The sequence below is a fragment of the Nyctereutes procyonoides genome, unplaced genomic scaffold (genome assembly GCF_905146905.1).
Source record: "Nyctereutes procyonoides isolate TBG_1078 unplaced genomic scaffold, NYPRO_anot_genome, whole genome shotgun sequence".
In the NCBI taxonomy this organism is placed as follows: Eukaryota; Metazoa; Chordata; class Mammalia; order Carnivora; family Canidae; genus Nyctereutes; species Nyctereutes procyonoides.
Genome location: NW_026575146.1, coordinates 48820414 through 48847423, shown reverse-complemented (window position 1 = coordinate 48847423; position 27010 = coordinate 48820414). Strand labels below are relative to the sequence as shown.

Genomic DNA, 27010 nt, shown 5'->3' with positions numbered 1-27010 from the left:
TATGAGGTACCCAGAGTAGTTAAAGTTGTAGAAACAGAAAGTAGAATGGTATGCCCAAAGGCTGGGCAGAGGGGAAAATGGGGAGTTGTTTAATGGGTAGAGTTTTATTCACACAAGATAAAAAACGTTCTAGAGATCTGTGGTACAGTGATGTGCATGTAGCTAACAGTACTATACTGGACACTTAAATGTTAAAAGGGTAAATTTGTGTTGCGTGTTTTTTATCTCAACAACAACAAAAAAAGAAATACCTTTCATAGTCAACAATTAAAAACCCAGAAAGTTTCTTATGTACAAGTGGGTAGTGCTCTTTTTACCCAAACATCTTGCAAGCATCCAACATGGAGGTTCAGAAGATGGCGAGTTAATCAGGTCCGTTAATCAAGAAGCTTGCCAAACACACTCTCGGGGCTCTTGATCACCATTTGGTTATTCAAGAAAAAAGGGTAAGGCTTGCCTCCTGTCTCCCACCACCACGTCTTTATGGTTCTATATATTTTCGTTCATTCTGCCACTTGTGTATCAGGGACTATCTGATGGATAGTCTGGTGACACTAAAAGTGTCAAAAGGACCAGAGAAAAGACAAAACTGATGGTCCTATGTGAAACTAGGCCAGCCAGCGTGTCAATCTAGAGCCACCCCAGATAATTAAAGAGTTCATTCAGACATCCTCATAGAACCCTGAGGAAACTTTTAGGGGCTGGCTTATTTCTGAAAATTTACACAGCACTGTCTTCCTGGGAAGATCAGATTTCTCTCCAAATCAACCAATCTTGACACGCCTCTGGAAGGATACGCCTCAGAACAGCAAGACTTTGTTTTCAGCCGCCTTTATCCCCCCACACCTTTCTGATGACCTTTCACCTCAGTTTTCCTGTCTGTAAAATAGGGACAATAAGCTTGTCTTGATGCCAAAGAAAGCTTAACTACTGGTCTTCCAATAACTGCAAAGAAACCACCAGCTCCTCTCACAAGACTTGTGTGTTCCCAGCAGGAGCATCATCAGCCCCAAGGAGGCAAAAGCAGATGCTTGTTGGGGAGGATTTTTTTTTAAATCTTCAGTGTTTCACTGGTTTGCGAAATCTTATGTCAGAGTGTTTAATTTGTCTTGTTAAGGAGAATCTCGCTTTAACGTCTTTCTCCTGGGGTGGAATGATCATGAGAGAAAGGTTAATAGGCACAGCTCTTGCTGATGGGAATGTTATTCAGCCACAGCTGAAGTAAACTGGATTCAAACCAAGAGAAAAAAAATGATCTAGTCCTCACATTCCGATTTCAAAAATGGGAGAAATGGTGACTCTCCTTCTGTAATATACCGGCAGGCACTCAGTGCTGTAATCTTCCATCAACCACACTGTCTTCAAGCTTGTTTTTAGTATTCACGTTAAATCTTTGAGGAGGTCTTGGTTCATCCATGCAACGTGTCTATGGATGCTAAAAACCGGTGTTCTGTTCGGCAGAGCATGCCTTTGCTTCAACCTGTGGCTCTCCCAGTAGCTCAGTTCTGGGAGGGCAGGGGCCAGATCGTGTGCTTCTCTGCTACCAACGCCCAGCTCACTGTCTGGTTATCGGTTCATCATATCTGATTATTAAAAATGTTTGGGATAATGAAAGAACTTTAGTTTTAACTAGAGCTGGGTCTGGGGTGAAGCAAGCAAGGGATAAGGGGGGTGGGGGGCGGTAAAATTTAAAGTGACACTTGCATAACCAAGTTATGTTCCAAGCCAGAGACTTGTCCTGACCCTGGTTTTTAACAGAAGTGGAGTCCGATTTCCAAATGCTCCTCTTTTCAAAGTTGATTTACACAGGCAATTCTCTAGAAGTGATAGAGTCACAGGAGTACAAGAACAAGGAATTTAAAACAACTATTTCAACACCCCTCCATTCCACTTTGATGAGTGAATATCTTTCTACTAGCATCTGACTCACATTGACCCCAGAATCCTGAATTTTCCATTTCTGTCTTCTAGATTACTACGGATCTGAGGCAGCGCTGCACGGACAACCACACTGGGACGTCAGCCTCGGCCCCCATGGCTGCGGGCATCATCGCGCTGGCCCTGGAAGCCAAGTAAGCCTTTATCTCCCTATGTCTCCGCTGGCGACAACCCCTCATCTCAAGGACAATTTACCCACTCCCTACTATAGGATCCCTAGCACAAGAGCCCAGAGTAGAACCTTCTAAATCCCACCTTTAAAACGCCAAAGATTAGGGTTCTAAAAAGAGTTGTTTTCCCTATATTAAGAAAAAAAACACCTTTTTTTCTTTTTTGGTTTTTATATCCTTAAAAAATCAAACTGTGTAATTACTTTATTATGGAGTCATAGCTCAAGCATGCCAATTGGCTCCAACACTCTTGCCTTGTTGAGGTTTTTATTCTAGTCTGGGAATGTTCCTGGGAGTCTCAGAGCAGTTGGGGGCCCTTACCCTGCAGAACAGTGAGGCAGCTCAGATTCCATGACAATAGCGCTCCCTCTGGGGGACAGAATGTGTCAAGGTCATAGGACCGAAGCACAGAGACAGGAACAACCCATCTACTACCTTCAGTCTTAGTCAACGTGGTCAAATTCTGTGTCGGAAAAGTTCCCTTTGAAAGGCCCCTTAGATTACGAGCGGTAGGTCTCACCTCTTCTTTCTGTAAACACCAGCAGATTTTGCTGTCTTCACTCTTTGAAATAACTGATCTTAATTCTTTCAAAACCTCATACAGATCTACACTCTCTTACCTTCAATTTCAAAATTATGAAACGTCCAGAAAACTGAAAGTTCTTTTTGCACATTTGACACACAAACTCATCTGATGGCAGAGCTTGTCCTGAACTGATTTGAGGCTATTCGCAGTCCTGATTGTGAAAATTCATACATCTTACTGCAGAAATATGAATGTGTTTGGTTATGAGGTGCTGGCTCAGACCCCTACTGGAAGTTGTATGTAATATACGCTGTGGATGCTGTATCTCAAAAAAACTTTGAATTCCAAATGCGTCAAGTCCAAGGATTTTAGAAAGGGGGCTGTGGGTCTGCGCTCTGACACCCTCCTACAAGAGGATCATAAAAGCCACTGAAGTAATAACGTAAGTGTTTTTCCGAAAATAGCCTTCGGCCCCTGCCCGGGGGGGAGGAATGGAAAGCTACTCTGATTTAGTTGTACCCTTGATGTGCAACAATAGCAGGTAACAGGAAAAGAATACCAGAGTCATGACGAGACTCAGGTGCTTTGATAAGAAAGGTCCTGACTCGTCCATAGTACATTTACAGCCACCCCTCTTGAGGCAGGGAGCCTGTGTTAGGGCGATCGGGCCTTAATGTAATATGGAAAGAGCAAATTGAAAGCTTTGGAGACAGACAGAAGAACACAGCTCTGGATGTGGGCTGCCTTAGTCTGTTCAGACTGCTGCAACAAAATACCACACATAGGGCAACTTATAAACAACAAACGTTTATTTCTCATTTTGCTGGAGGCTGGAAAGTCCAAAATCAAGGCACTGGTTGATCTGGTGTCTGGTGAAAGCCCGCTTCCAGGGTGGGTCCCAGGGCAGTAGGAAGAGGCAAGGCAAGGGAGCTCTCTAGGATCTCTTAGAGGGCACTAATCCCTCTCATGAAGGCTCAACCTTCCTGATCAAATCACCCCCTAAAGGGCTCACATCCTGGTACCATCACATTGGACAGTAGGTTTCACGTATGAATTTCGTGAGGATAGAAGCATTCAGGACATAGCAGGTGTCCTCTCTCTTGCTGGCCCCTTGCCTAAGGATTGGAGCTGAGGAATATCCAGCTTCCCACAAGTATTTGTATTTCCTCCTTTTAAAAAAAAAAAAAAAAGATTTTATTTCTTTATTCATGAGAGACACAGAGAGAGAGGCAGAGACATAGGCAGAGGGAGAATCAGGCTCGCAGGACTCAGTCCCAGGACTCCAAGATCTCAACCTGAGCCAAAGGCAGATGCTCAACCACTGAGCCACCCACGTGCCCCCCGTATTTCTTCCTTTTTGATGAGGTTAAATGTTAATCATTTCAGCGTATTATACCTCTTAAATTGGTAAACGCATATTATAGCTTTTAAAGAAGTAAACATTCAGCATATTATATCCTTTAATGTAACAGAGAATAGGGCGGCCTGGGTGGCTCAGCGATTTAATGCCATCTTCAGCCCAGGGCGTGATCCTGGAGACCCGGGATCAAGTACAACGTCGGGCTCCCTGCATGGAGCCTGCTTCTCCCTCTGCCTGTGTCTCTGCCTCTCTCTCTGTGTGTCTCTCATGAATAAATAAAAAAAATCTTTAAAATAAAATAAAGTAGCAGAGAACTTGTGTTATACTTATCCTATTAAATTCTCACTTGACAACTTTTCCACTGGGCAGGTGTGACCCCAGAAGTCCATTAACTGTCTTTTTTAAGTTGGCCACTGTTGATGGGACTTTTGAAAATATATTATCTTCATCCTGAAGTTTTGGGGTTTCTCTCAGGAATATTTTCCTGTGCACAAAATATTGAAGGGGAAAAGAAAAAGTCAGGAATTTTGCCTGCACCCCTCCCAAAAAACCAGTTATAATCTCAAACTTAGCGTATATGGAACTGAATACCATATTGGGTATTGGGATATTAATATAACATAACTATATCAACAATTCTTTTGACCACTGTTTAAGCTCAAATGGAAAATCATTATTTTTGTGCCCCAAACAGCCCACTCAGTTGGGCTGATAAATTCGCTTTAGGGCTGGGAACACCCTGAAAGGCTTTACCTGTTTTCTCTTTCTTTGCATTTTGAGCATTTTTAAAGACTAAACTGTGATGGGTGGAAGGAAGCTTGCAGGATATGCTCTGCCCGGAAGAATCCACTGTATGCTAAGATTTTAAGCAGTACAGTTTGATCATGGTACCAAAGTAGATGGTCAATAATCTGATAAAATGACACAGGATAAGCCTTGCCTCTTAACTCCATGGGCTTGTTCCACAGGCCAGTCTTTGCCTGTAAGAGAAGTTGGAGGTTAAGGAAAAAGACGGCTGAATATTAAAACAGTGGGTCAGATATTGATGATAATAAACCAGGGTCAATAAGCCGTGGGCCTCCCGCATGAGTCAAATGTATCTGGAAGTAAGAAATTGTAGCAAGGAGCTCAAGTGACAGCAGGCCAAGGCTACAGTTTTGCAAGCGCTAAGTGTAAGCCTTGCAAATACACCCACTCACTCAGCAGCCCCCACTCCCCCAGAAGCTCCTCTTATACTAGTACTTCTCAGCAACACTTGGACCTTGGTATTTGGAGAATCAGCCTTTCCTCTCACAAGCTGAAAAGCCTGATCTCCAAGATACTCCCTTATAAGGAGAGAGGAGAGAGCAAGGCACCCAAGGGGCACTGCCACTACTTCAGATACGCATCCCCTGCTCAGGTGAGGCCTAGTCGGGGGGAAGAGCTGCCTGCAGGGGCTTCAGTCCCCATGTGTGGGCACGACCCAACTATCCATGCCCTAGAGGGAGGAATTCCCATTTCTCCTAATGATGCCTGATTACAGTGTCCACTCAGGGGAGGCTCCCACCTCCTGAGCTGCTCACAGCCCAATTTCTTTGCATCCCCAGGTGCTTGGCTGCATCAGTAGAACAGTACACTCTCCTCTCGAGCTTACGCTCTGCCATCCTGATTCTTCTCGCTCCCCTATGCTCTGAACTTTTCCCCCAAACAAAAAAACAAAACAAAACACCTTCTTAGGAATCTAAGAGGAAAGAAAACAAAAACAGATACAAAACATAGAAACAGATAAGCTTAAAGGGTGCAGATCTCTTATCCAAGCTCCGCAAAAGCTTGGTCATAAGTTAACTCTGCTGTGACAGCTCACAGGACACACACCCCCACTCCGAACGCCATCCTTTTTTCCCACAAGTGTGTAAGAACATATGTTGTGACAGATTCCAGAGTAGCGCACCCCAGATACTCAGGTAAAAGTATATTATACCCAAGATTGAAAGGGTTCTGGGTGCCTCTAAAAATCTACCACCTTTCCTGCTCTTCCTGGGTTTGAGCCTCTTCTCTCCAGCTGCTTCTGGCAGTCTGGTTGCAAACTTTGCCTTTTTAGTAAATAAGGCCATTTCCTCCTGCTCCCAAACCTGTTTCCTGGGCACTGAAAGCCATACATTTCTTAGCCTTCTAAACACTGTAAGCAATTTCAGAATAAGAGAAAATATTGTCATCATAAGAGAGAGGGAATAAAACTTTTGTGTTGGGATGCTTTCGTCATGTATATATTAGTTCAGAGGTTTATATTATTTCGATTATTGGGGTTTTGTGTATTTGAAAGGAATTTTTGGGTTTTTCAGCTGAGTGAAGAGGGAATTTTTATAATCAGTGATTACGAGTGAGCTAATTTTCATTTGGGCCATTGCTGTTTAAAGTGATGTCTTTTGGCATGGCATAACTCAGAGAGTTCTAATAAAATGAGTGTCCTTAAATGAAGAATGTAGTGAAACATGACTAACAGTTTTAGATAAGCAGCCTGGAACACTAGGTCACATGTATAAAGAGCTAGATTTTGACACTAGTATATATTTAGCTAGTACATCTTGACGCTAGTGTGTGTGTGTGTGTGTGTGTGTGTGTGTGTGTGTGTGTATATATATATATATATATATATATAGAGAGAGAGAGAGAGAGAGAGAGAGTGTGTGAGAGAGTACTCTAGCCCCCTGGGAAGAGAAAAGAGAGTTGCTAGCAAATGATGTTTCCTGTAAAATGCTTTATAAAATAAAGATGGAAATAACTGATGTCCATACAAATATATTGTTCAGATTCTTTTTTTTAAAGACTTAATTATTTATTTGAGAGTAAGAGAGAGCATAAGATGGGGGAAGAAGAGGCAGAGGGACAAGCAGACTCCCCACTGAGCAGGAAGCCAACTCAGGGCTGGACCCCAGGACCCTGAGATCATGACCTGAGCTGAAGGCAGATGCTTGACCACCTGAACCATCCGGGTGCCCCTACTATTCAGTTTCTTAAACTATGTTTTACTGAAAGTTTCCCTGACCTGAGTCTATAACTATTAGCAAAGAGGAGCTAGTTTAGTGGTGTCTTTTATGTGCTCAATTACCAGCATTAACTCAGAACATTCAAAATTTAAGTTTACTAAAGAAACCTTTTGACCTTAAGTTGTAAATGGTCTCTCATTGGAAATTTGAGTGATATATGTTTAGCAACCAAGAAATATTACACAGTAAATGATGAGTAAAAGGGACTGAGTCAGGTAGAAACTTCTAAAGTCCTAGATAAAGGACTTTGACAAGGAGAGTACTGACACAAAAGCATCTTCCACAAATCCTTGTTTTAAGTGACCTCAAAGTGTTTTCCTCAAATCTCATATCTCAGGGGCCTCAGGGATACCTTCCTTTGAGAACATCTAATATATCTGAACCTAACTTCTGGAAATAAGTAAATTGGGGTGACAGCTTTCATTCTATGTTGAAAATATACCTGCTTCTTCTGTATACTAGCTAGCTAGCTAGCTCCATGGGTATACATATACACACATCTCTAAGTAGGCTCATTTACTTTCTTCTTATTACCTATCTGTTCTCTCCTAATTCAAATGTCCTGTTGGAACATAACATATATTCGTATTTGTAGAACACAGGTTATAGAATGTATATGGAAAGAATATGGTACTAGGTAACTTAGTTAATTTATTGTTGTACTACAGATATTTTTATTTGTATTCTCTTCCAAATGAGTCTTAAACTCCTTGAGACTAAGGATTGTACCTTGCAGTCTTTATTTATATACATATAACAAATATCTAATGCATGGTTTTAAAAAGTTAAAGCTTTATGCTAGATGCTAAGTGAATTAAGCAGGATGTAATTCGATTATTGGTAAAACATGTCACTTGCCTTCAAAGGGAGGCAAATGTACACTAACATATATGCACAAATTATTTAAGAAAGCCAGTGACATCATTTTGGGGCAAAGGGTTTCAGAATGTGGAGGATTTGGATGAAAATAGAAATGGCCAGCCTCCATGATCCAACTTGGAACATTGACGCCATGACACTTTTATATTCTCCATGACATCTAAGCACAGCATTTTGCAAAAGGTCATTTCCAAACAAACATTAAATCAGTCCATCTAGTCCAACCTTCTTTTCTGTACCAGGAGAATAAAATGAACAGAATTGCTCAATTTCATATATTCATTATTTTTATCTTTCAGTTCCTCTAGTTGGTGTTGATTAGTGACTTCTCCTCACACTACCTCAACTCATCTCTTACCCAGTTGACTTATCGTTCCTTAGAACTGGGCTTAGTGTAGGTAAAAAGGGGACATGATGTTATTCCTTCCCTTAGCTTCCAAGAGAAGCCCCTCTACCTCTGATCTTTAGTGGAAGGGTTAATATGAAACGTGGAAAGGTCAATGCGTGAAGAATTAAAGACGTGTTGAGCCACAAGAAGATCCATACCATATGCTGTTGATTTCAGGAAAACCATCCTGAAAATTCTTTTCTCAGGAAATTAAACTTACCATCTGCATTTCTTTTAAACCTACAAAGTCCATCTATAGAAATGTTACGCAGGGAATGCCTGGGTGGCTCAGCAGTTGTGTCTGCCTTCGGCTCAGGGTATGATCCTAGAATCGTGGGATCGAGTCCCCCATGGGGCATCTTGCAAGGAGCCTGCTTCTCCCTCTGCCCGTGTCTCTGCCTCTCTCTCTGTCTCTCTCTCTGTATCTCTCATGAATAAATAAATAAATCTTTTTTAAAAAAATGTTAATGCAGTTCCCACAGATCAACCACTGTATGCTTTGGCTCTACCTTTCGTTACAACTTCTGTCTTCTGTATGTTTCCGGTGCAGGAAAAATAGGAGGAAATGCCTCAAGTATTTGAGATTCAATTCTTGTGAGAATTAATACCTATGACAGTTGAGATGGTGTCTGGAGTTTTTAATAAGCTGAGTTGAAGTCACTGATTGAGGGGCTTCAAAGTTCTAGAAGTGACCCGTCTCACAAAGAGACCACATAAGAAGGACTCGATAGACATAAACATTTCTAAATATTGGGGTTAGCATCTTAGGCCTAATATCTTGTAAACTCTTCTTATCTTTGTTTTTTTAATTAAAAACACATGTCAATATATTCCATCAGAAATTCTCCCAAGGGCCACATTCCCCTGTATGAAATGCTGCAGTGGGCGGAGAGACAAATGCATTTGGTTGTTGAGGTAAAGTAGCAGAGAACATACCAACTCTTTCCTTTTAGGAGAGTTTTGCTTCTTTTGCTGAGAACTTCAGAAGCACATGCACAAAGAGTGAGAATATAGGCACGTGTGCCCAGATTCCGTAGAATTACAAGGGTAAGGATGGAGTTAACGCACAATCCTTCCCCCTCTCCCCATACTCTCAAGAGTTTCTTGAGTGCTTCAGTGTCATAGTTTGGGCTTAGCATTTAGCTGAGGTTTCTGGCATGAAGGGTAGGGATATGTAGCATGAGGAGGGTGGGGAGACTTAAAATGTGATCAGGGAGGAAGGCTGAAAAGGTTGGTGAGGTAAAAACAGCACACATTTCCACTTGAGGCCAAGCGGACAGAGAAGGGATGTACTGTCCTGAATTATTCCCTATAGTGAAATAATTGTAACCAGACTCACAGAGCAGTTACCACGGGCCTTCTGCCAGGACTGTGCATGAAAATAGCTTTGTTATGTCTACACACACACAGACAATACACTGTGTCCTCTAGCACTTTTCGAGTTCAAATTATGTGGAAGCCAATTTTCACTGGACTCAACTTTGTACCTAACTAGTGGTTAATGGCTTAAAACAGTATAGCTTCCAGAGGTGTCCTGAACTGCTGGAAAGCCCTGGTCGGGAGGCTCCTTCACCTTGTGTTGTCTTGAGATGCAGCTCATGTTTTCTATCCCCTTCCTGAGATGGGGAAACTAAGAAAGGATGGGTAGTCGAGTCGCCCAGAGAGTGCACTGAGGACAGATAGGTGATCAGGTGATTGTTAGCTGCTTCTTTTGCTTAGCTGTATGTTCAAAAGTAATTATTCACTGAACATATTTTACTCTTATTAGTTTCATAATAAATAAAGATCACTTCTGGGCACCTGGGTGGCTCATTCGTTGAGCATCTGCCTTTGGCTCAGGTCATGATCCCAGAGTCCCGGGATCAAGTCCCCCATGGGGCTCCCCACAGGGAGCCTCTGCCTGTGTCTCTGTCTCTCTCAACAAATAAATAAAATCTTTTAAAAAGTTAAAAAATAAAGATCACTTCTTAGGAAGAGTAGTTCTCTATTCATTTGTAATCCCCAGCATTTTTCCTTATCAGGTGTCATATGTTACATTAGAAATATCTCATGGAATAAATTTCCAAGATTTGTGATTTAACCTAAGCAATATCACTTTAAGACAAAGGTGAGAAGACCTTTCTGGTGTCCTCTGGGATTTGACCCATTTTATAGTAATTATATCACTATCTATGATATGCCATCCTCTCCACCATCTTGACAAGAATTCCATCTCAAAGGACACTGGGCCTGAGAATTCTATAAGCAATGAGACCATTCTGAGAAAATAACAATGTTGGAAGCTTCTTATAGTTTAAGCCTAGAGGGAAAAAAAAAGTGTGTGAGAAGGGATTTTGGAAGGAAACTTCTTTAAAAAAAAAAAAAGATTTATGTATTTATTTAAGATAGAGACAGAGACAAAACATGAACAGTGCGAAGGGAGAAGCAGGGTTCTCACTGAGCAGGGCGCCCAATGCAAGGCTCGATCCTGAGACTCTGGGATCATGACCTGAGCTGAAAGCAGACACTTAACCGACTGAGTCACCAGGCACCACTGGAAAGAAGCTTCAAATCTCATTTTCCTCATCTCTGAAATGTGTATAAAGAGTATATGGTTTTTGGTAATATTGAGCTTATATGGAATCATTCATCCATTCAGTCGACATGTATTAATGGTCTACTAGTTGTCAGTTCCTACACTAGACACTGTAAGTTGAATGGTGGGTTGACACACATGGAATTTTTGTACTATTTGACAAGGCACTCTATAGCAAACCAAATGATGAGTACTAAGAACAACATAAACAGAATAGAATAATGAAGAGTGATTTGATGAAGGGAACCATTTTATCTAGAGTGATAATGGAGAGACCTTTTGGAGGAGGTCACATTCTAGCTGAGACCTGAAATATAAGATGGCTCACTTATTGAGAACTGGACAGAGCATTCCAGGGAGAGTAAGGGGCAAGTTGGGAAGACCACATAGTTGGAACAAGGTTTCTGGGTTTGAGAAATAGGAAGATATGCATCGGTAGTATGAGTTGAAAGTTTGGAAAAGTTTAGATCACATAGGATGTTATAGTAAGTAAGCATGATAGAGGTATGTGGAGTATTTTAAGGAGGGAGACATGATTTGATTAAAATTTTTAAAGATTATTCCAGTTTCTGCTTGGAGAACTCTTGGTGTGGGAGCAAAGCAGGTACCATTTTGGAAGCTAGTACCATAGTTCAGGAGAGATTAAGGTAGCCTGGTCAAGGTGATGATGATGGAGACAGAAGTGGATAGATTTGATGTTCATTTTGCAAGTGCAGCAAACAGGGAATGAGTTAGATAATGTGCTCTGAAGGAAAAGAAAAACTGAAGGCTGAGTTCTTGTTTCTTCATAGAGCTCTTGGCTAGATTGTGTTCCATTTGGGATTCTGAGAAAAGAAGCTTAAATACCCATAGGACTAGATCACTGGGCCTACAGGTCTTGCAACAAGACCTGTAGCCAGTAGCCAGTTCCTCCTACAATTACTGACTGTGCATTGGCTCCCCTAGCAATTTATTATGTAATTCATAGAATTCACTAAGATCATGGTTTCTATAAATGACTAAGACAATTTACATTTTTTAAAAGAGAGAAAATATAGAATATGGATTTATTTACATTATAAATTGTTCATCGGCTGCCATGTCCTTTAATTTAAATAGAGCATTAATAGCAAATTGACTTTTAGGCAGTTACCCCTAAGATTGCTTAGAAAACCTAATGAGTTAGTAGGTTTTCAAGAAGTATGTAAGTATGTAAAATTTAGTATTTAAATTTAATCTCTTGAGGGTTCGTGGATTTTATTCTTTGCCAGGAAATTTTTGTTCTTGATAGTGTCTATGGTAACACCCCAAATACTATGAAATATAATTTTTCTTGCTAAGCATAAGAGAAGCTTTTATTTTTTATCCCCAGGGCCCATTATAGTTTTGTACCATAGTTTACTAACTTCATTGCTTTAATCAAAGCATATTTTAAGTACATTCTCCAAAATGACTTACTGTATGGCTTCATCAGATATCACTGTCTTTGTATTTGAACATTCTCAGATTTCTTCCTAAACTCTATATTGAAACCCAGTTAAAACTCAACCCTGATTTATCCTCTCAGGCTGAGATTTGAGTCCATCTGGCATATGGTCAAGTGGTCTTCACCTGTAATTTTTTACCTCTAGGATATGTTTGTGTCATTTGTTCAGAAGAAGCTAATTGTTACTAGTGACACTAATATTTTTGTGGTTAGCTGATTCCAGCATTCTTTTTACTGTTTTTGAAGAATCATAATATGTTTTGCCATCAGTATGAGAGAAACATAAAGAAGAGAAGTGGAGCTGACAGATTGAAAAGCATGTCATTTCACTAGCATACAAGATTTATTCGTTCTGACCTCAACAAGTCGATTATGGCATTTGATTTGTCAAAAGCTCAAAGCAACAAATTCATAGTGAAGTAAGCTGTGATACCTCGTATACGACCTGCAAACAAAAAGAAAGATAGTTTGCATGTAGAAGATTGGCTTATTTCTTGCCATCTTGAATTTTCATTTCTCTCTTTGTGGTGATTCTGAACCTTACTGAGTGATCATAGGCATGACGAAGGTGAAGTAAAGTTTTGTATTCTTTGCATATCCCAGAAAAACAGAATTCCCTTGAAGTCTGGTAGTGTCTTTCTAACCCATAAAGTCATTGTACATCTGACTCTGATATGCTGTATATGAGACAAAAGTTTCTGCATGCCATGGGCCTCAACTGAGTGTGGAAGTAGTGCGTAAAAGTACAAATAAAATGCTGAAAAATAAAAACAGCTTTCACTGAATGCTTGCTCTGAATAGGCATTATCTCCCTATTTCAAATGTAGGAAGAGGTTTAGAAGTTTATCCAGGTGGTAAATGGTAGATCTGGAAATTGAACTCAAGGCGATGTGATGCCAGAATGCACTATTGCACTGCATCACCTTTCTGTTTAAAGAGCTATAACAAGACATGGTTAATTGCAAATGGCCGCCATGAAGTATAAGGGCCATGAGTATGGAGAAAGGGGATAAAACTTGGAATAGGGATGATTTAGGAGGACTTTATAGAAAAAGAGGGATTCAAGCTATACTCTAAGGATTATTTTTTCAGCTTTAGTATGTATGAGTCATACGGAATCTTGTTTAAAGTTGCAGGTTTTTGAGGACACCTGGCTGGCTCAGTTGGTAGAGCGTGTGACTCTTGATCTTAGAATTGTGAGTTCAGTCCCCATGTTGGGTATAGAGATTACTTAAAAATAAGATCTTTTTTTTAAAATGCAGATGTTGAAGCCCCCAAAATAGTTTGGGTAATTCAATTGCAAGTGGTCTCTAGATCACAGGAAGGAAACTCTCCCAGGCTGTGAGCCCCAGGAGCACCAAGAACAAGGTTGGGCACATAGAAGGCAATCAAATATTCATATAACAAGTGAATGAATAAGTAGCGAGAAGAAAATCTCTTAGTTATCCAAAAATATGAATAGGTATCTGGGTAGCGTAGCTATAGTTAGTGGGGTATAATGCTGACAAATTTAGTTTTAACTTTAAATGTTGACTGGTTCATTCAAGAGATACTTATTGTGTCATGCTTGTTACCATCATCTCTTTATTTTGAAACACTTTTTTTTTTTGCCATCTCAGAAATTGCAATACATCTTATGGTCACTGTTGCAACCTTTAGCATCAGAATTCTTTTTATTTTTTTTAAGATTGATTGATTGATTGATTTATGATAGAGAGAGAGAGAGGCAGAGACACAGGAGGAGGGAGAAGCAGGCTCCATGCCGGGAACCTGACGCGGGACTCAATCCCGGGACTCCAGGATCGCGTCCTGGGCCAAAGGCAGGCGCTAAACCGCTGAGCCACCCAGGGATCCCCTAGCATCAGAATTCGGATGTAACTCCATGTATGTCTGGCACCATGCTTAGAACTAGAATACAGCTATGAGCAAAGCATGTATGTTCCAAGCATTAGCTGCCAGAATGGTAGAGCAGGTTCATCCCAAATGCATATGATGCTTCGAACCTGGCCTTCAGAGAGCATGCGTTCCAGCTAAGGACAGCATAAAAGTTAATTACATCTGACATTAAGCACTATGAAAGAAAAAGTAAAACAAAGGATGATATTGTGATAGAAATTGCTCGTGGGCTAAGGGTAGGGAAGGGTGCATAATGGCAAATAAGGAAAAGATTAGGTAGGCCACCAATGAAATGATATCATTTTTGCTAAAAGTGGAGTCATAAAGTTGATCCAACTTATACTTGGTTTTTATGAGTTTTTACTGTTATTGTTTGATTGCAGCACTAACTGAGTTTCACCCTTTTTTATCCAATTGTGCTTGAAATCAAGACCAAGACTTATATAACAGAAGGCCAAATGAAAAGGAGAAATAATCCATATTTTTCTACCATTATTTAGAAACATGCCCATATATGATTAAAAATGGGGCATCACTTCAGAGTTTAAAATTGTTCATCCAGAATCTAGTCAAAGTCTTCTCTCTCTCTCTCTCTTTTTTTTTTTTTTTTTTTTTAGAGGGCGGGTAGGAGCAGAGGGAGAGGGAAGAGAATCTTAGGCTCCATGCCCAGTGTGGAACCAGATGCAGGGCTTGATCTCACAACCCTGAGATCATGACCTAAGCTGAAATTAAGAGTTGGATTCTTAACTGACTGAGCCACCCAGACACCCTTTAATTATCGATTTTTGGTGGACACACTAGTTTATCTGAAAAACTTGGTACACAGCCAGGGAATGTTGGGAGGAGGGAAGAGATTTGAGAGAAATTTAAGGCAGGCTCTCAGAGGAGCCTGCTTGTGATTTGGCTATTGGAAACCTTTATAACTGACTTGAAAGAATGTAAGAGGGAGCTTCCTGGAGAAAGCATGATCTGGGAGTGATCATATTAGTCATGCTGTATTCTTATTCACTGCTCTGAATTTAGGTGCCATTGGAAGTGACATCTAATAGCCTCATTGCCATAGCAGATGTATTCAATTTTATAATTTTCATTGTGCTAAAACTCCCCATTATAGGCAATACCATACCTGGAATAGAAAATACTTGTGATCAGTTTGTCTGAGAAATCATAACATTGGAAGTTTGCCCAGAGACCATCTGGTCTGTAGAGATGCTATTTAGCAAGAGTGTTCAAAGATCACCAGGCAGGGGAGAATAATATTGGTAAGATAATTCAGGTAATTTTTAAAATAAAGGGGTTTTTTTAGTTTAAAAAATTCTTAAGTGACTTATTTGGAAATTATGTACTATTTTGGTAAAAATATTTCTTAATTATATAAAATGATGCTGTCCTTATTTGGCAAAATTAAATTACCAGTCATCCACTGATTCCATTTGCACTAAAATATTTAATACTGAAAGATCCCAGAAGAGCAAACCCATCACCAATATTGCTAGCAATAGAACCATTTAAAAATTAGATTATTATCACTAAAATAATACATACCATTTTTTTAAAAAAAGCATGTAGAAATATAGAAACAAAGATCAAAAGCATCCCTACACAACTTTCAGCAGCTCAGCAACTGTTTTATGCTTGAATAGTACAGTAACTTCTAATACTATGAGGCCTGTTTCAAACACTCTTAATATACGCAATGTATTTATTGCAAAAATATTTCCTACTTGATTGTCTTCAATCTGCCTATCACCTTCCCTTCAGATCCTGTTGTTCCTCTTGTCCTCCCTTCTCCATTAGTTTTGTACCATCCATTTTAACCACATAATACTGTGTCCAACACAGTCAAGCAAGATTAGATTCAAGAAGATTCTAGGTCGTTGTGAGTTCTGTCTCTGTCCACTTGTTGAAAATTGGGTGTCAATCAATTCCTGAATTCTAGTAACTGATACTCAACTTGAATTTCAGAAACGTGTTTCCAAGTCACTCGAAAGGGCTGTAATGCTGCGAATCCTCTACAAATCATGTACTAATAATCATTTATGTTATTAACATTTTTCTTATTGGCATATGCTCCATATATTAGCCCTGGCCATAGTTATTACAAATATTTTATCAATTTGTCATCTACTTTCTTTTTTAAGATTTTGTTTATTTATTCATGAGAAACAGAGAGAGAGAAGGGGGGGCAGAGACACAGGCAGAAGGAGAAGCAGGCTCTATGCAGGGAGCCTGACCTGGGATTTGATCCTGGGTCTCCAGAATCAGGCCCTGGGCTGAAGGCGGTGCTAAACCTCTGAGCCACCCGGGCTGCCTGTCATCTACTTTCAAGTTTGCTTCAGATTGTTTTGGCAGAGGGGGCTTTTTTCTTTATTCTTTCATTATTATTAGTCAATTATCTGTGTTTTTTATAATAAATTTTGCAGTTAGTCATGACTCATTTTTTAGACCTTCTGGAGAATTTTATGTATGCTTAAGAAAGCTATGTATGCCTTCCCCCTAAAATGAGCCCAGGCACATGTATAATAGAGGATTTTCTGTACCCCAAAGTAACCTATGGGCCCAAGTTAAGAGCTCAGGTTAGAAAGTCTTTCCTATCTCAAAGTCTCAAATACCAACTTCCATTTTCATCTAGGGTTTTATTTCATTTTTTTAAAAGATTTTATTTATTTATTCATGAGAGACATAGAGAGAGAGAGAGAGGCAGAGACACAGGCAGAGAGAGAAGCAGGCTCCATGCAGGGAGCCCGACGTGGGACTGGATCCTGGGTCTCCAGGATCACACCCTGGGCAGAAGGTGGCTGGTGCTAAACCGCTGGGCCACCCGGGCTGCCCTTATTTCATTTTTCAGTGTTAATGTCTAACCACGTAGAATTTATTTTGGCATTCAGTATGAGGCTCTAAGTTGAATTTTTATAGAGATCCATTTACTTGATGCCATTTCTTACGTAATCTTCCTCTCCAAAAACAATTTGTTTTGCATTCCAGTCATTGAATTTATCAAGGTCTCCCTTGCGTTTTCTGTTTATTATTCTGTCTATTCTTTGACATTACATGATCATTCCACTTTTTAAATATTTTCTGAAGCATTTCTACCTGTTTATTTTTCCTGGAAAATTTTAGAACCATTTTGCCATGTTCCCCAAAACAGGCTGAATGACAATTTATGACAACTGTATGAATCTTGGCTTCTTTATAACAGTTTGTTTTCCCATTCAAGAAAATTTGCCTCTGAATTATTCAGATCTCTCTTTTATTGGCAAAATAACATTTCAGGCTTGTCTTTAGTTCCATACTTTTTTGGGTAGATTTCTTTTTTGGAATAGTAAATATTTGAATGCTTTGCTGTTACTGTTATATCATGTATAACAGAGATACTGTTTTTGTATGTTTTCTTTTCTCTAGCCCCTTTAATTCACATTGTGTTGTAACTGATTACCTTGTTTTTTGAGGGGAGGGAATATATACATGACTTTGGACTATGGTAATACTTCTCTCTGTTCATTTGAGTTTTTTCTGGGTTTGTTTTCATTTACAAACCGGTCATTATGACTGCAGGTCTTAGAGTCAGGCTGACATCAGTTCCAGTCCTGCCTCCACTCTATTACTACCTAGGTAGCCTTGAACAAGTGAAAATTATGTTTCTTGACCTCATTAAATTTTAGTTTCTTCATCTGAAATTTGGGGCAATAACCCAGAATCACCAGATTGTTGCCAGGATGAAACAGATATGGACATATGGAAAGTAGTACAAATATAGAAGCTGATATAATCATGATTAGTGTTTCTGTTATATTAGCCCACCATTTAAAATATTAAGTATCAAAAATGACAATAAGCTTTCATGTCTAGGTCCTGATTTTCTCTGGATTCTTTTTTTTTTTTTAATTTCACTTTTTGTTGATTTTGTTTTTTTCTTCATGTGGCTATGCAGCATTTTTGGTTTTACAAAGGTTTTGTTAAAAATGGAATTTGGATCTTTTCTCAGTATCTGTTGAGGTTTTTAACATTTAGTTTGCCATATTAGAATCATTTATGGGACTTATTAGAATAATAGATTTTTAATATTATTTCTTTTTATATTACAAGTGAAATTTGGTTCTTTAGTATGCAGTTGGTTTAGTATTAGAATATTTTATACATGCCTTTGTGTTTATTTTCCTAAGTGACATTTATAGTTTCTTTTTTTTTTTTCAGATTTTTATTTATTTATTTATTCATGAGAGGCACATTGAGAGAGAGAGAGAGAGAGAGAGGCAGAGGGAGAAGCAGGCTGCATCCAGGGAGCCCGATGTGGGACTTGATCCTGGGACTCCAGAATCACGCCCTGGGCTGAAGGCAGGCACTAAACTGCTGAGCCACCTAGGGATCCCCATAGTTTCTTGAACTGGATAGTGTGTATGTGTATATGTTCTATATTGTTACAGCGCCTAGCTAATATTAATTGTGTACTTATGAGATATGAGGAGAATCTCGTAAAGTGTACTTTATTTTTTTTCTCATTTATTCCTCAAATATATGGTTGCATAGGTAGTAAATGAAGAATCAAGCCTCCTAACCTAGATTGGTTTAACCTGTCTGTACTCTGCCTCTCTACCACTTCGTTGTTATCGTTGTTTTTTTATATCAAGATGTTAAATTCACAAAACAAATTGTGAAACTTTGCATCTATTCTTTCCTCTAGAGACATTTACGATTACTATCCTTGTAAGTTTGAAGGAAACCATCTGTCCCTAAAGCCTTTGAGAGGTGATCCTTTGATAAATTTTCAATCTTAATTTTTTTTCATCTATATTCTTCAGAACCAGGTCCATTTCATAAGATTTTCAAATTTATTAACTAATAATTACATATAGTTACATATATAACTGTAATATAATGGCATATTTTGTAATTTGTAGCATAATATAATTATTTTAATATATATGATATTAATATGATATATTTTATATATTATTTTCTTTGTTAGATGTTTTGTTGCTATTCTTCCTTTCAAAAGGCCAGTTCTTAGATTTGTTAATGATTAATGCTGTTTTTTTCATTAATATCTTTCCTGTTTTCCTGTGATCACTCTTCATTCTTTATTAATCTTATTGGTTGAATCATGGTTCATTTATTTTTCCTTTTACATTAGTATGATTTAAAAAGAAAAAAACCTACAGATTTACTTCTGAACACACTTTTGGCTATCATTACTTTTTAAGGATGTTTGGGCTTCCTCTTTGGTAGAATGACAATTGAGAATAATACTTTTAAGTATTAACAAACTTTGTCTCTATTGAGATTTATTATTGACCTTTTTTCCCCCACTATGCTGTGGTCAGATAATGAAGTTAGATAATCAGCCACACTAGTGGTATGTGAAGTATTGTTTTTCCTTAGGACAGTTGAGGTTTCCTTTTGGCTCAATATATCGGCAAGTAAAAAAGCTCTTTAGTTGGTGCGTGAATTCTTAAGAAAAAGAAATTATTCTTTGTAGGAGATGTTTTAATACTATTAACGTATATCTTTTATGTAAACAAATCCTTTATAGTCTTTTCCCTGAAATAAATGGATTAAATAAATTACCTGACTGGGACACCTGGGTGGCTCAGTGATTGAGTATCTGCCTTTGGCTCAGGGCATGATCCCAGGGTCCTAGGATCGAGTCCCACACTGGGATCCCTGCAGGGAGCCTGTTTCTCCCTCTGCCTGCATCTCTGCCTCTCTCTGTGTGTCTCTCATGAAAAACTAAATAAAATCTTTAAGAAAAAAATAAAATAAAATGCCTAAATAGTAGTCTGGGTCCCTCAGTTACTTCTTTTTTCTTATAGTGTTTGATCCATACATTTTGGGTTTTTTTTTTAATTTATTTTTTATTGGTGTTCAATTTACCAACATACAGAATAACACCCAGTGCTCATCCCGTCAAGTGCCCCCCTCAGTGCCTGTCACCCATTCACCCCCACCCCCCGCCCTCCTCCCCTTCCACCACCCCTAGTTCGTTTCCCAGAGTTAGGAGTCTTCATGTTCTGTCTCCCTTTCTGATATTTCCCACACATTTCTTCTCCCTTCCCTTATATTCCCTTTCACTATTATTTATATTTCCCAAATGAATGAGAACATATAATATTTGTCCTTCTCTGATTGACTTACTTCACTCAGCATAATACCCTCCAGTTCCATCCAAGTTGAAGCAAATGGTGGGTATTTGTCGTTTCTAATGGCTGAGTAATATTCCATTGTATACATAGACCACAGCTTCTTTATCCATTCATCTTTCGAGGGACACCAAGGCTCCTTCCACAGTTTGGCTATTGTGGCCATTGCTGCTAGAAACATCGGGGTGCAGTTGTCCCGGCGTTTCATTGCATCTGTATCTTTGGGGTAAATCCCCAACAGTGCAATTGCTGGGTCGTAGGGCAGGTCTATTTTTAACTCTTTGAGGAACCTCCACACAGATCAATATCAATGGAACAGAATAGAGAACCTAGAAGTGGACCCTCAACTTTATGGTCAACTAATATTCGATAAAGGAGGAAAGACGATCCACTGGAAGAAAGACAGTCTCTTCAATAAATGGTGCTGGAAAAATTGGACATCCACATGCGGAAGAATGAAACTAGACCACTCTCTTGCACCATACACAAAGATAAACTCAAAATGGATGAAAGATCTAAATGTGAGACAAGATTCCATCAAAATCCTAGAGGAGAACACAGGCAACACCCTTTTTGAACTCAGCCACAGTAACTTCTTGCAAGATACATCCATGAAGGCAAAAGAAACAAAAGCAAAAATGAACTATTGGGACTTCATCAAGATAAGAAGCTTTTGCACAGCAAAGGATACAGTCAAGAAAACTAAAAGACAACCTATAGAATGGGAGAAGATATTTGCAAATGACGTATCAGATAAAGGGCTAGTTTCCAAGATCTATAAAGAACTTATTAAACTCAACACCAAAGAAACAAACAATCCAATCATGAAATGGGCAAAAGACATGAAGAGAAATCTCACAGAGGAAGGCATAGACATGGCCAACATGCACATGAGAAAATGCTCTGCATCACTTGCCATCAGGGAAATACAAATCAAAACCACAATGAGATACCACCTCACACCAGTGAGAATGAGGAAAATTAACAAGGCGGGAAACCACAAATGTTGGAGAGGATGCGGAGAAAAGGGAACCCTCTTACACTGTTGGTGGGAATGTGAACTGGTGCAGCCACTCTGGATCCATACATTTTGATAGAAACATTTCATGCTGTTAGATATTTATTATAGACACTACCTTATCTTTCTGCTAAATTGTACTTCCTTGTCCTTTTCAGCGTCTTTTTTAAGATTTTATTTATTTTTTTCATGAGAGACACAGTTAGAAAAGCAGAGACACAGGCAGAGGGAGAAGCAGGCTCTGCAGAGAGCCCAATGAGGGACTCGATCCCAGGACCCCAGGACCCCAGAATCACAACCTGAGCCAAAGGCAGATGTTCAACCATTGAGCCCCGGGGCATCCCCTTTTCATTGTCTCTATGTCTAAAATGTTATAGTATTTCAATTAATTTTGTCATCCATACCTTTACATGTGTGTGTGTTGTGGAAAAATCTCTCCCTTTCTTTAATTTTTAGTTTCTATATTTTATTTTTTTAGGAAAAAAAAATATTTTAAAATATTTTAATAATTTTTAAATTTTAGATTTTAAATAAAGCTGATATTTAAAAATAAATATATTTTACAACAAGGGAGTTCCCCCCTTTGCCTCCTTGCTATATGAACATGGCTCACGCTAACTTTGCTGTTCCCACCTACACTTATATATCCATGTTTAATACCATAATCTGGATTTATGCAACAGGCTAATTTTTTAAAGATTGATTTTATTTATTTATTTATTTATTTATTTATTTATTTATTTATTTATTTATTTATGAGAGACAGAGAGAGAAAGAGGCAGAGACACAGGCAGAGGGAGAAGCAGCCTCCATGCAAGGAGCCTGAAGTGGGACTCAATCCAGGGACTCCAGGATCATGCCCTGGGCTGAAGGTGGTGTGAAACCACTGAGCCACCCAAACGTCCCACAACAGGCTATTTTAATTAATTTATTTCTTCCCATTATTTTTTTCTTTTTTGAAGGATTGTGTTAAGGTACTTGTTAAGTCTTCCCTCTGTGTTTATTTTTGAGCCATGGGAAGGCCTTTCATAACAACAACACGTTCTAGGGTTTTTAATTTGGACTTACATATTCATCGGCTGAAATAGATCTTAACGTTATCTGTTTGCTTTATTTTGGTTTTCAGAGCGTGTGTTTGTAGAGAGGTAGGTTGGTTGACTTTGTCAGTCCTATCAATGGGTGTCTTCTGCATTTACTCATGAAGGACAGGAGGTTAGCATAAAATTCTTAGGCTTATTTCCTTTCAGTGGTTTTAACTGTCCTTTTTCATGGGTCTCCTGAAATGAGCTTTGCAGAGAATCCTAAGGCAGAAATTCTGCTTTAATTCCTAAATAACTTTAAAAAAAATCTTATTTATTCATGAGAGACAGAGAGAGAGGCAGAGACGCAGGTAGAGGGAGAAGCAGGCTCCCTGCAGGGATCTCAACCACTGAGGCAACCAGGTGTCCCAATTCCTAAATAGCTTTTAAGATACTTTTCATTTGTGTTTGAGATTATCTATATGTACACATACACATACATATACACATATCAGGATGAGTGTAAGAGATGCAATTCTTCATATTTCCTGAAACATACTGAGTTCTTCGAGCCTACCTGGGGCATTTTTAATCAAGTGGGATTTTGATTACTAATAAAGCCTACCCTGGGAGTCTGAGAGACCTGCATGCAAATTCCTGTTCTTGTTCTCACTGTTACTGACTTTAGGATCCATATGTAACCTGTCTAAGCCTTAATTTCCACTTCCCTGTAAAGGGAAGAATAATATTATCTGCATCCTGCAGTGGTTTGTGTGCATTACTGTAAGTAAATCGTAAAGACTCAGTAGGTGTTGGTCCTCAGAGGCAGACAAAACTCCTATCTCAAAGTGGGTTTCTGTTTCCTGGCCTCCAGCTCTGTCATCTTGCATTTCCTTGTCATCTCTTCATTAGTTTCCTTAAAAAAAAAAAAATTTGTGGGGAGTTCTTATATTTGTAGTCCACGTTATTAACTCAATTTTCCATACTATCAGTTTCACAGTATCCATATCCGTTATCAATTGACTCCCTCTAATGCAAACTTTGTTTTGCTAATACTACTCTATGCTCCTTCTAGTCTTTCTCTCAATTTCTATTTTGGCATCTAAACCTGCCTTCCTTATTGCTATATTTGCTTTTCATTCACTGTCTTTTCCACAGGCTCCATATTATTTTTCATTTTTCCTGTCCCTGTACTTCCCTCTTTCTTTTTTTAAGATTTTATTTATTTATTCATGAGAGACATAGAGAGAGAGGCAGACACAGTCAGAGGGAGAAGCAGGCTTCCCGCAAGGAGCCCGATGTGGGACTCAATCCTAGGACCCTGGGATCACCACCTGAGCCAAAGGCAGATGCTCAACCACTGAGCCACCCCGGTGCCCCCTGTACTTCTAAGTACCTTTTACTTTTTTCCTTTTTCCTTCCCTTCTTCCTTCCTATGTTCCTATTTTTCCCTTTTTTTTTTTTTAATTACTCTCAATGAGAAATTCTAGCTTTAGAATGGGTGTGAGCTGTCCCCGCTCTGCTTAACATCCAAGCACAGACCTATTCAAACTTGCCCTTGAAGGATTAGATGATAGACAAAACCCTTTGGTCAATTATCAGATCCTGGCAGAGATCAGATCCAAAGTGAGGAGTGCCAGGTAAGGAGAAGTTGTTTGTTTTAAGATTTTATTTCTTTACTCATAAGAGCCACACAGAGGCAGAGACACAGGCAGAGGGAGAGCAGGCTCCCATGGAGAGCTCAATGTGGGACTCCGGGATTATGACCTGAGCTGAAGGCAAACACTTAACCATTGAGCCACCTAGGCATCCCTCTTGGTCTTTTTTTTATTAATTAAGTAAGTAAGTAACTATTTATTTATTTTTGAGAGACAAATAGCATGACTAGGGGAGGAGCAGAGGGAGAGAGAGGCAGACTCCTGCTGAGTGGGGAGCCTGATGTCAGGGGACTCCATCCCAAGACCCCAAGATCATGACGTGAGCCAAAGGCAGATACTTAACCGACTGAGCCACCCAGGTTCCCCTCTCTGTCTTTTCTTAAATGGCTACTACAGCTCCAGCCATCACGTCCACATTCAAGTAAAAGAAGGAAGGAAAGAGTGAAGGAAAATTGGGGAGTGCCTGTGTCAGGAAAGCAAAGGCTTTCTCAGAAAAGCCCAGTAGACTCCCACTTACATTTTATTACTCAGAATTCCATCTCATGTGCACACCTCCCCGCCGGGGCATCTGGGGGACATGACTTTGGTATTTCACATGTAGACTAAGAAAGGCAGTAAAAAAGAAAGGTAGAATTTACCCCCTAATTCCTGCCATAATTTCTAGGAATTGAAACTCTAAAAATAAAGATAGAACACATAGCAGAGTTAATGCTCGGGCTGCCTTGAAAATAAAAAAAAAGAGTACATGTCTAGTAGAGAATCATGTATATACTTTCTTAGGCCAGGAGTATCTTTGGTCTTTAATTCAGGGGATAGATGGGGAAGCAGGCTTAACTTTTCGGGGGTCTTTCATCACTACTTCCTCCCTCTACTTTCCTTTAAGTGACAAGCCAGCTTTGTTTTCTTAATGTAAAGTACAGAAATGTTAAACATTCTTTTGCTTATTCCAGTCACATCAGCTATAAGGTTATTTGAAATATTCTGTACAAAATACAGAATTTTTTTTCTAGATTTCTGTTAATCTTTCCCACAATGGGTATGTACAGTGCATAAGGCTTTTTAAAAATATTTTTTAAAGATTTTATTTATTTATTCATGAGAGACAAGAAAGAGGCAGAGACATAGGCAGAGGGAGAAGCAGGCTCCCTGCGGGGAACCTGATGTAGGACTCAATCCCTGGACTCCAGGATCACGTCCTGGGCCAAAGGCAGACACTCAACACTGAGCATCCCTAAAAATATTTTTTTGTTACCATTGACATCTAGTAATTAGAAAGACTGCTAGGAGTTGACATAATAAACTAGGAGTTTCTAAAATAGAATAACATTTACTTAAAATTCTAGAATCCAAAATGCATACTGATTTTCACTGAACTTTAAAAGGCAGGTTAACACTGAAAAATCCCTGTTTAAAAATATACTTCTTGATAAGCAGGTAGAAAAGCATCACTTTAATTCTTTGTATTCAGTGGGGGAAAAAATGAGAGAAAATGCTGTAACTTAGAATAATAGTAATAACAGAGATGCAGCCAAGTATTTTTGTTGCCTGTCCAAGGGTTCAACTGCTGGCTTTTGAGGTGAGAACTTTGCAAATCCCTAACCTCTAGTAGAAAAGTTTCAAAAACACTGCAGTCTAGCAGTTCACTTGAGCAAATAAGTATATACAGTCTTCATCCTAACATTTGGTACCATATGGCACTCTGATGTCCACACAAAGAACATTCCACCACCTTCTACATCACTCAGTGGCCAACTGTCAAGATATTCCCATGAGTAGAGAGAGAGGATTTGTTACAATCACAGTGGGTCAGGGCACTTGTTTCCCTAACCGGTCAGCTTGACGCCTGCACCATTGGCTCGTTAAAACCAGATCCTTTGACAGATAGTGGCATTATTATTTCCCGAGCACAAACACACTGATGTGTCAAAAATGCTAGTTTGCTTATTTGTTACAGGACCATACCATCGAAATTTAGGAATAGAAAAAAAAAACAGCTTAATTAAGTGGAGAACCATCAAAAGCTAGCAGAAACTCAATGCTAGCAGAAACTCTAGAGTGGTCCTTCTGAATTGTTTCGGGATGATAGGTTGTGCGTCCTAATAAATCACGATGGCTGTTGTCTTTGGGAGTCTGTGCCAGGCACTCTGTATGCATCACCTTGGGTTCTTGCAACCACCCTGCAGACTGTGTGGTACCACCTCTGTTGTCAGCTGAAAGAACTGAGTCCCTGAGAGGTTCAGAAAATTGTCTGGCATCATAGAAGCATCAGATAGCAGGTGATGATTTAGCCCAAGTCTTCCTGATGGCAAAGCACAGTTCTATCATTCTCATGTGACTCAGCAGTGTTTATTATTATTTTTAAGAACCAATTTAAATGAGAAATAAAAATAACGCGGATGGCAGTGTGTTCCTGCAGGACGATGTCGGTGCACTTAGAGCTGCGTACGTCTTTGGGCTGCGTCTGTCCTCCTGCTTCCTTCCCAGACTTGGGTTTCTTGCAGCCTGAGTGGGATAAGCTTGCAGGGTGGGGGCGGGGGGTGGGGAGTTCTCATCCCGTCACTTATTGTCTACTAGAAGAGATTTCAAAGATTGAGGATGAAAATGAAAGTCAGACTTGGATTCCAGGTCTCAGAGTACATGAAGAGAGAGACCTTTAGATTGGCCAATATTTATAGCCTCGGGTAATACTGTTGGAGGGAATTGCATCCATAGGGAGAAGTGGCACTGAGTTCCATTATTGTGAATTGATTTCCATGCATGTGATCTCAAGTTAGTGTACCTTTGTGTGACCATCCATCACATCGTATCCCCTAAAGGTTTAGGCAGCACGTATTTCAAGGAAATGATGACTGGGCTTACAGACACAATGCCATTTGTTTGTAAAGCCGCAGAAAACTTAATTGATGTGTTTTAGGTGTCATGGCAAATCATGCAGGTGAGCCAAGAAGTACAAAG

General features: G+C 39.4%; 1 protein-coding gene and 1 long non-coding RNA gene across 3 annotated transcripts in view; one reads left to right on the top strand and one right to left on the bottom strand.

The window, feature by feature from the left end:
• Positions 1-27010, top strand: part of PCSK5 (proprotein convertase subtilisin/kexin type 5) — a 440983-nt gene that overhangs the window by 194509 nt on the left and 219464 nt on the right. For both annotated transcript variants that reach the window (XM_055310345.1, XM_055310347.1), the window contains exon 9: positions 1972-2072. In XM_055310345.1, coding sequence (XP_055166320.1) covers positions 1972-2072 — 101 coding nt within the window. The remainder of the gene's footprint in view (positions 1-1971; positions 2073-27010) is intronic.
• Positions 3440-27010, bottom strand: part of LOC129500185 (uncharacterized) — a 46900-nt gene continuing 23329 nt past the window's right edge. Inside the window, exon 3 of the long non-coding RNA XR_008662512.1 lies at positions 3440-4478. This is a non-coding gene — a long non-coding RNA (uncharacterized LOC129500185). The remainder of the gene's footprint in view (positions 4479-27010) is intronic.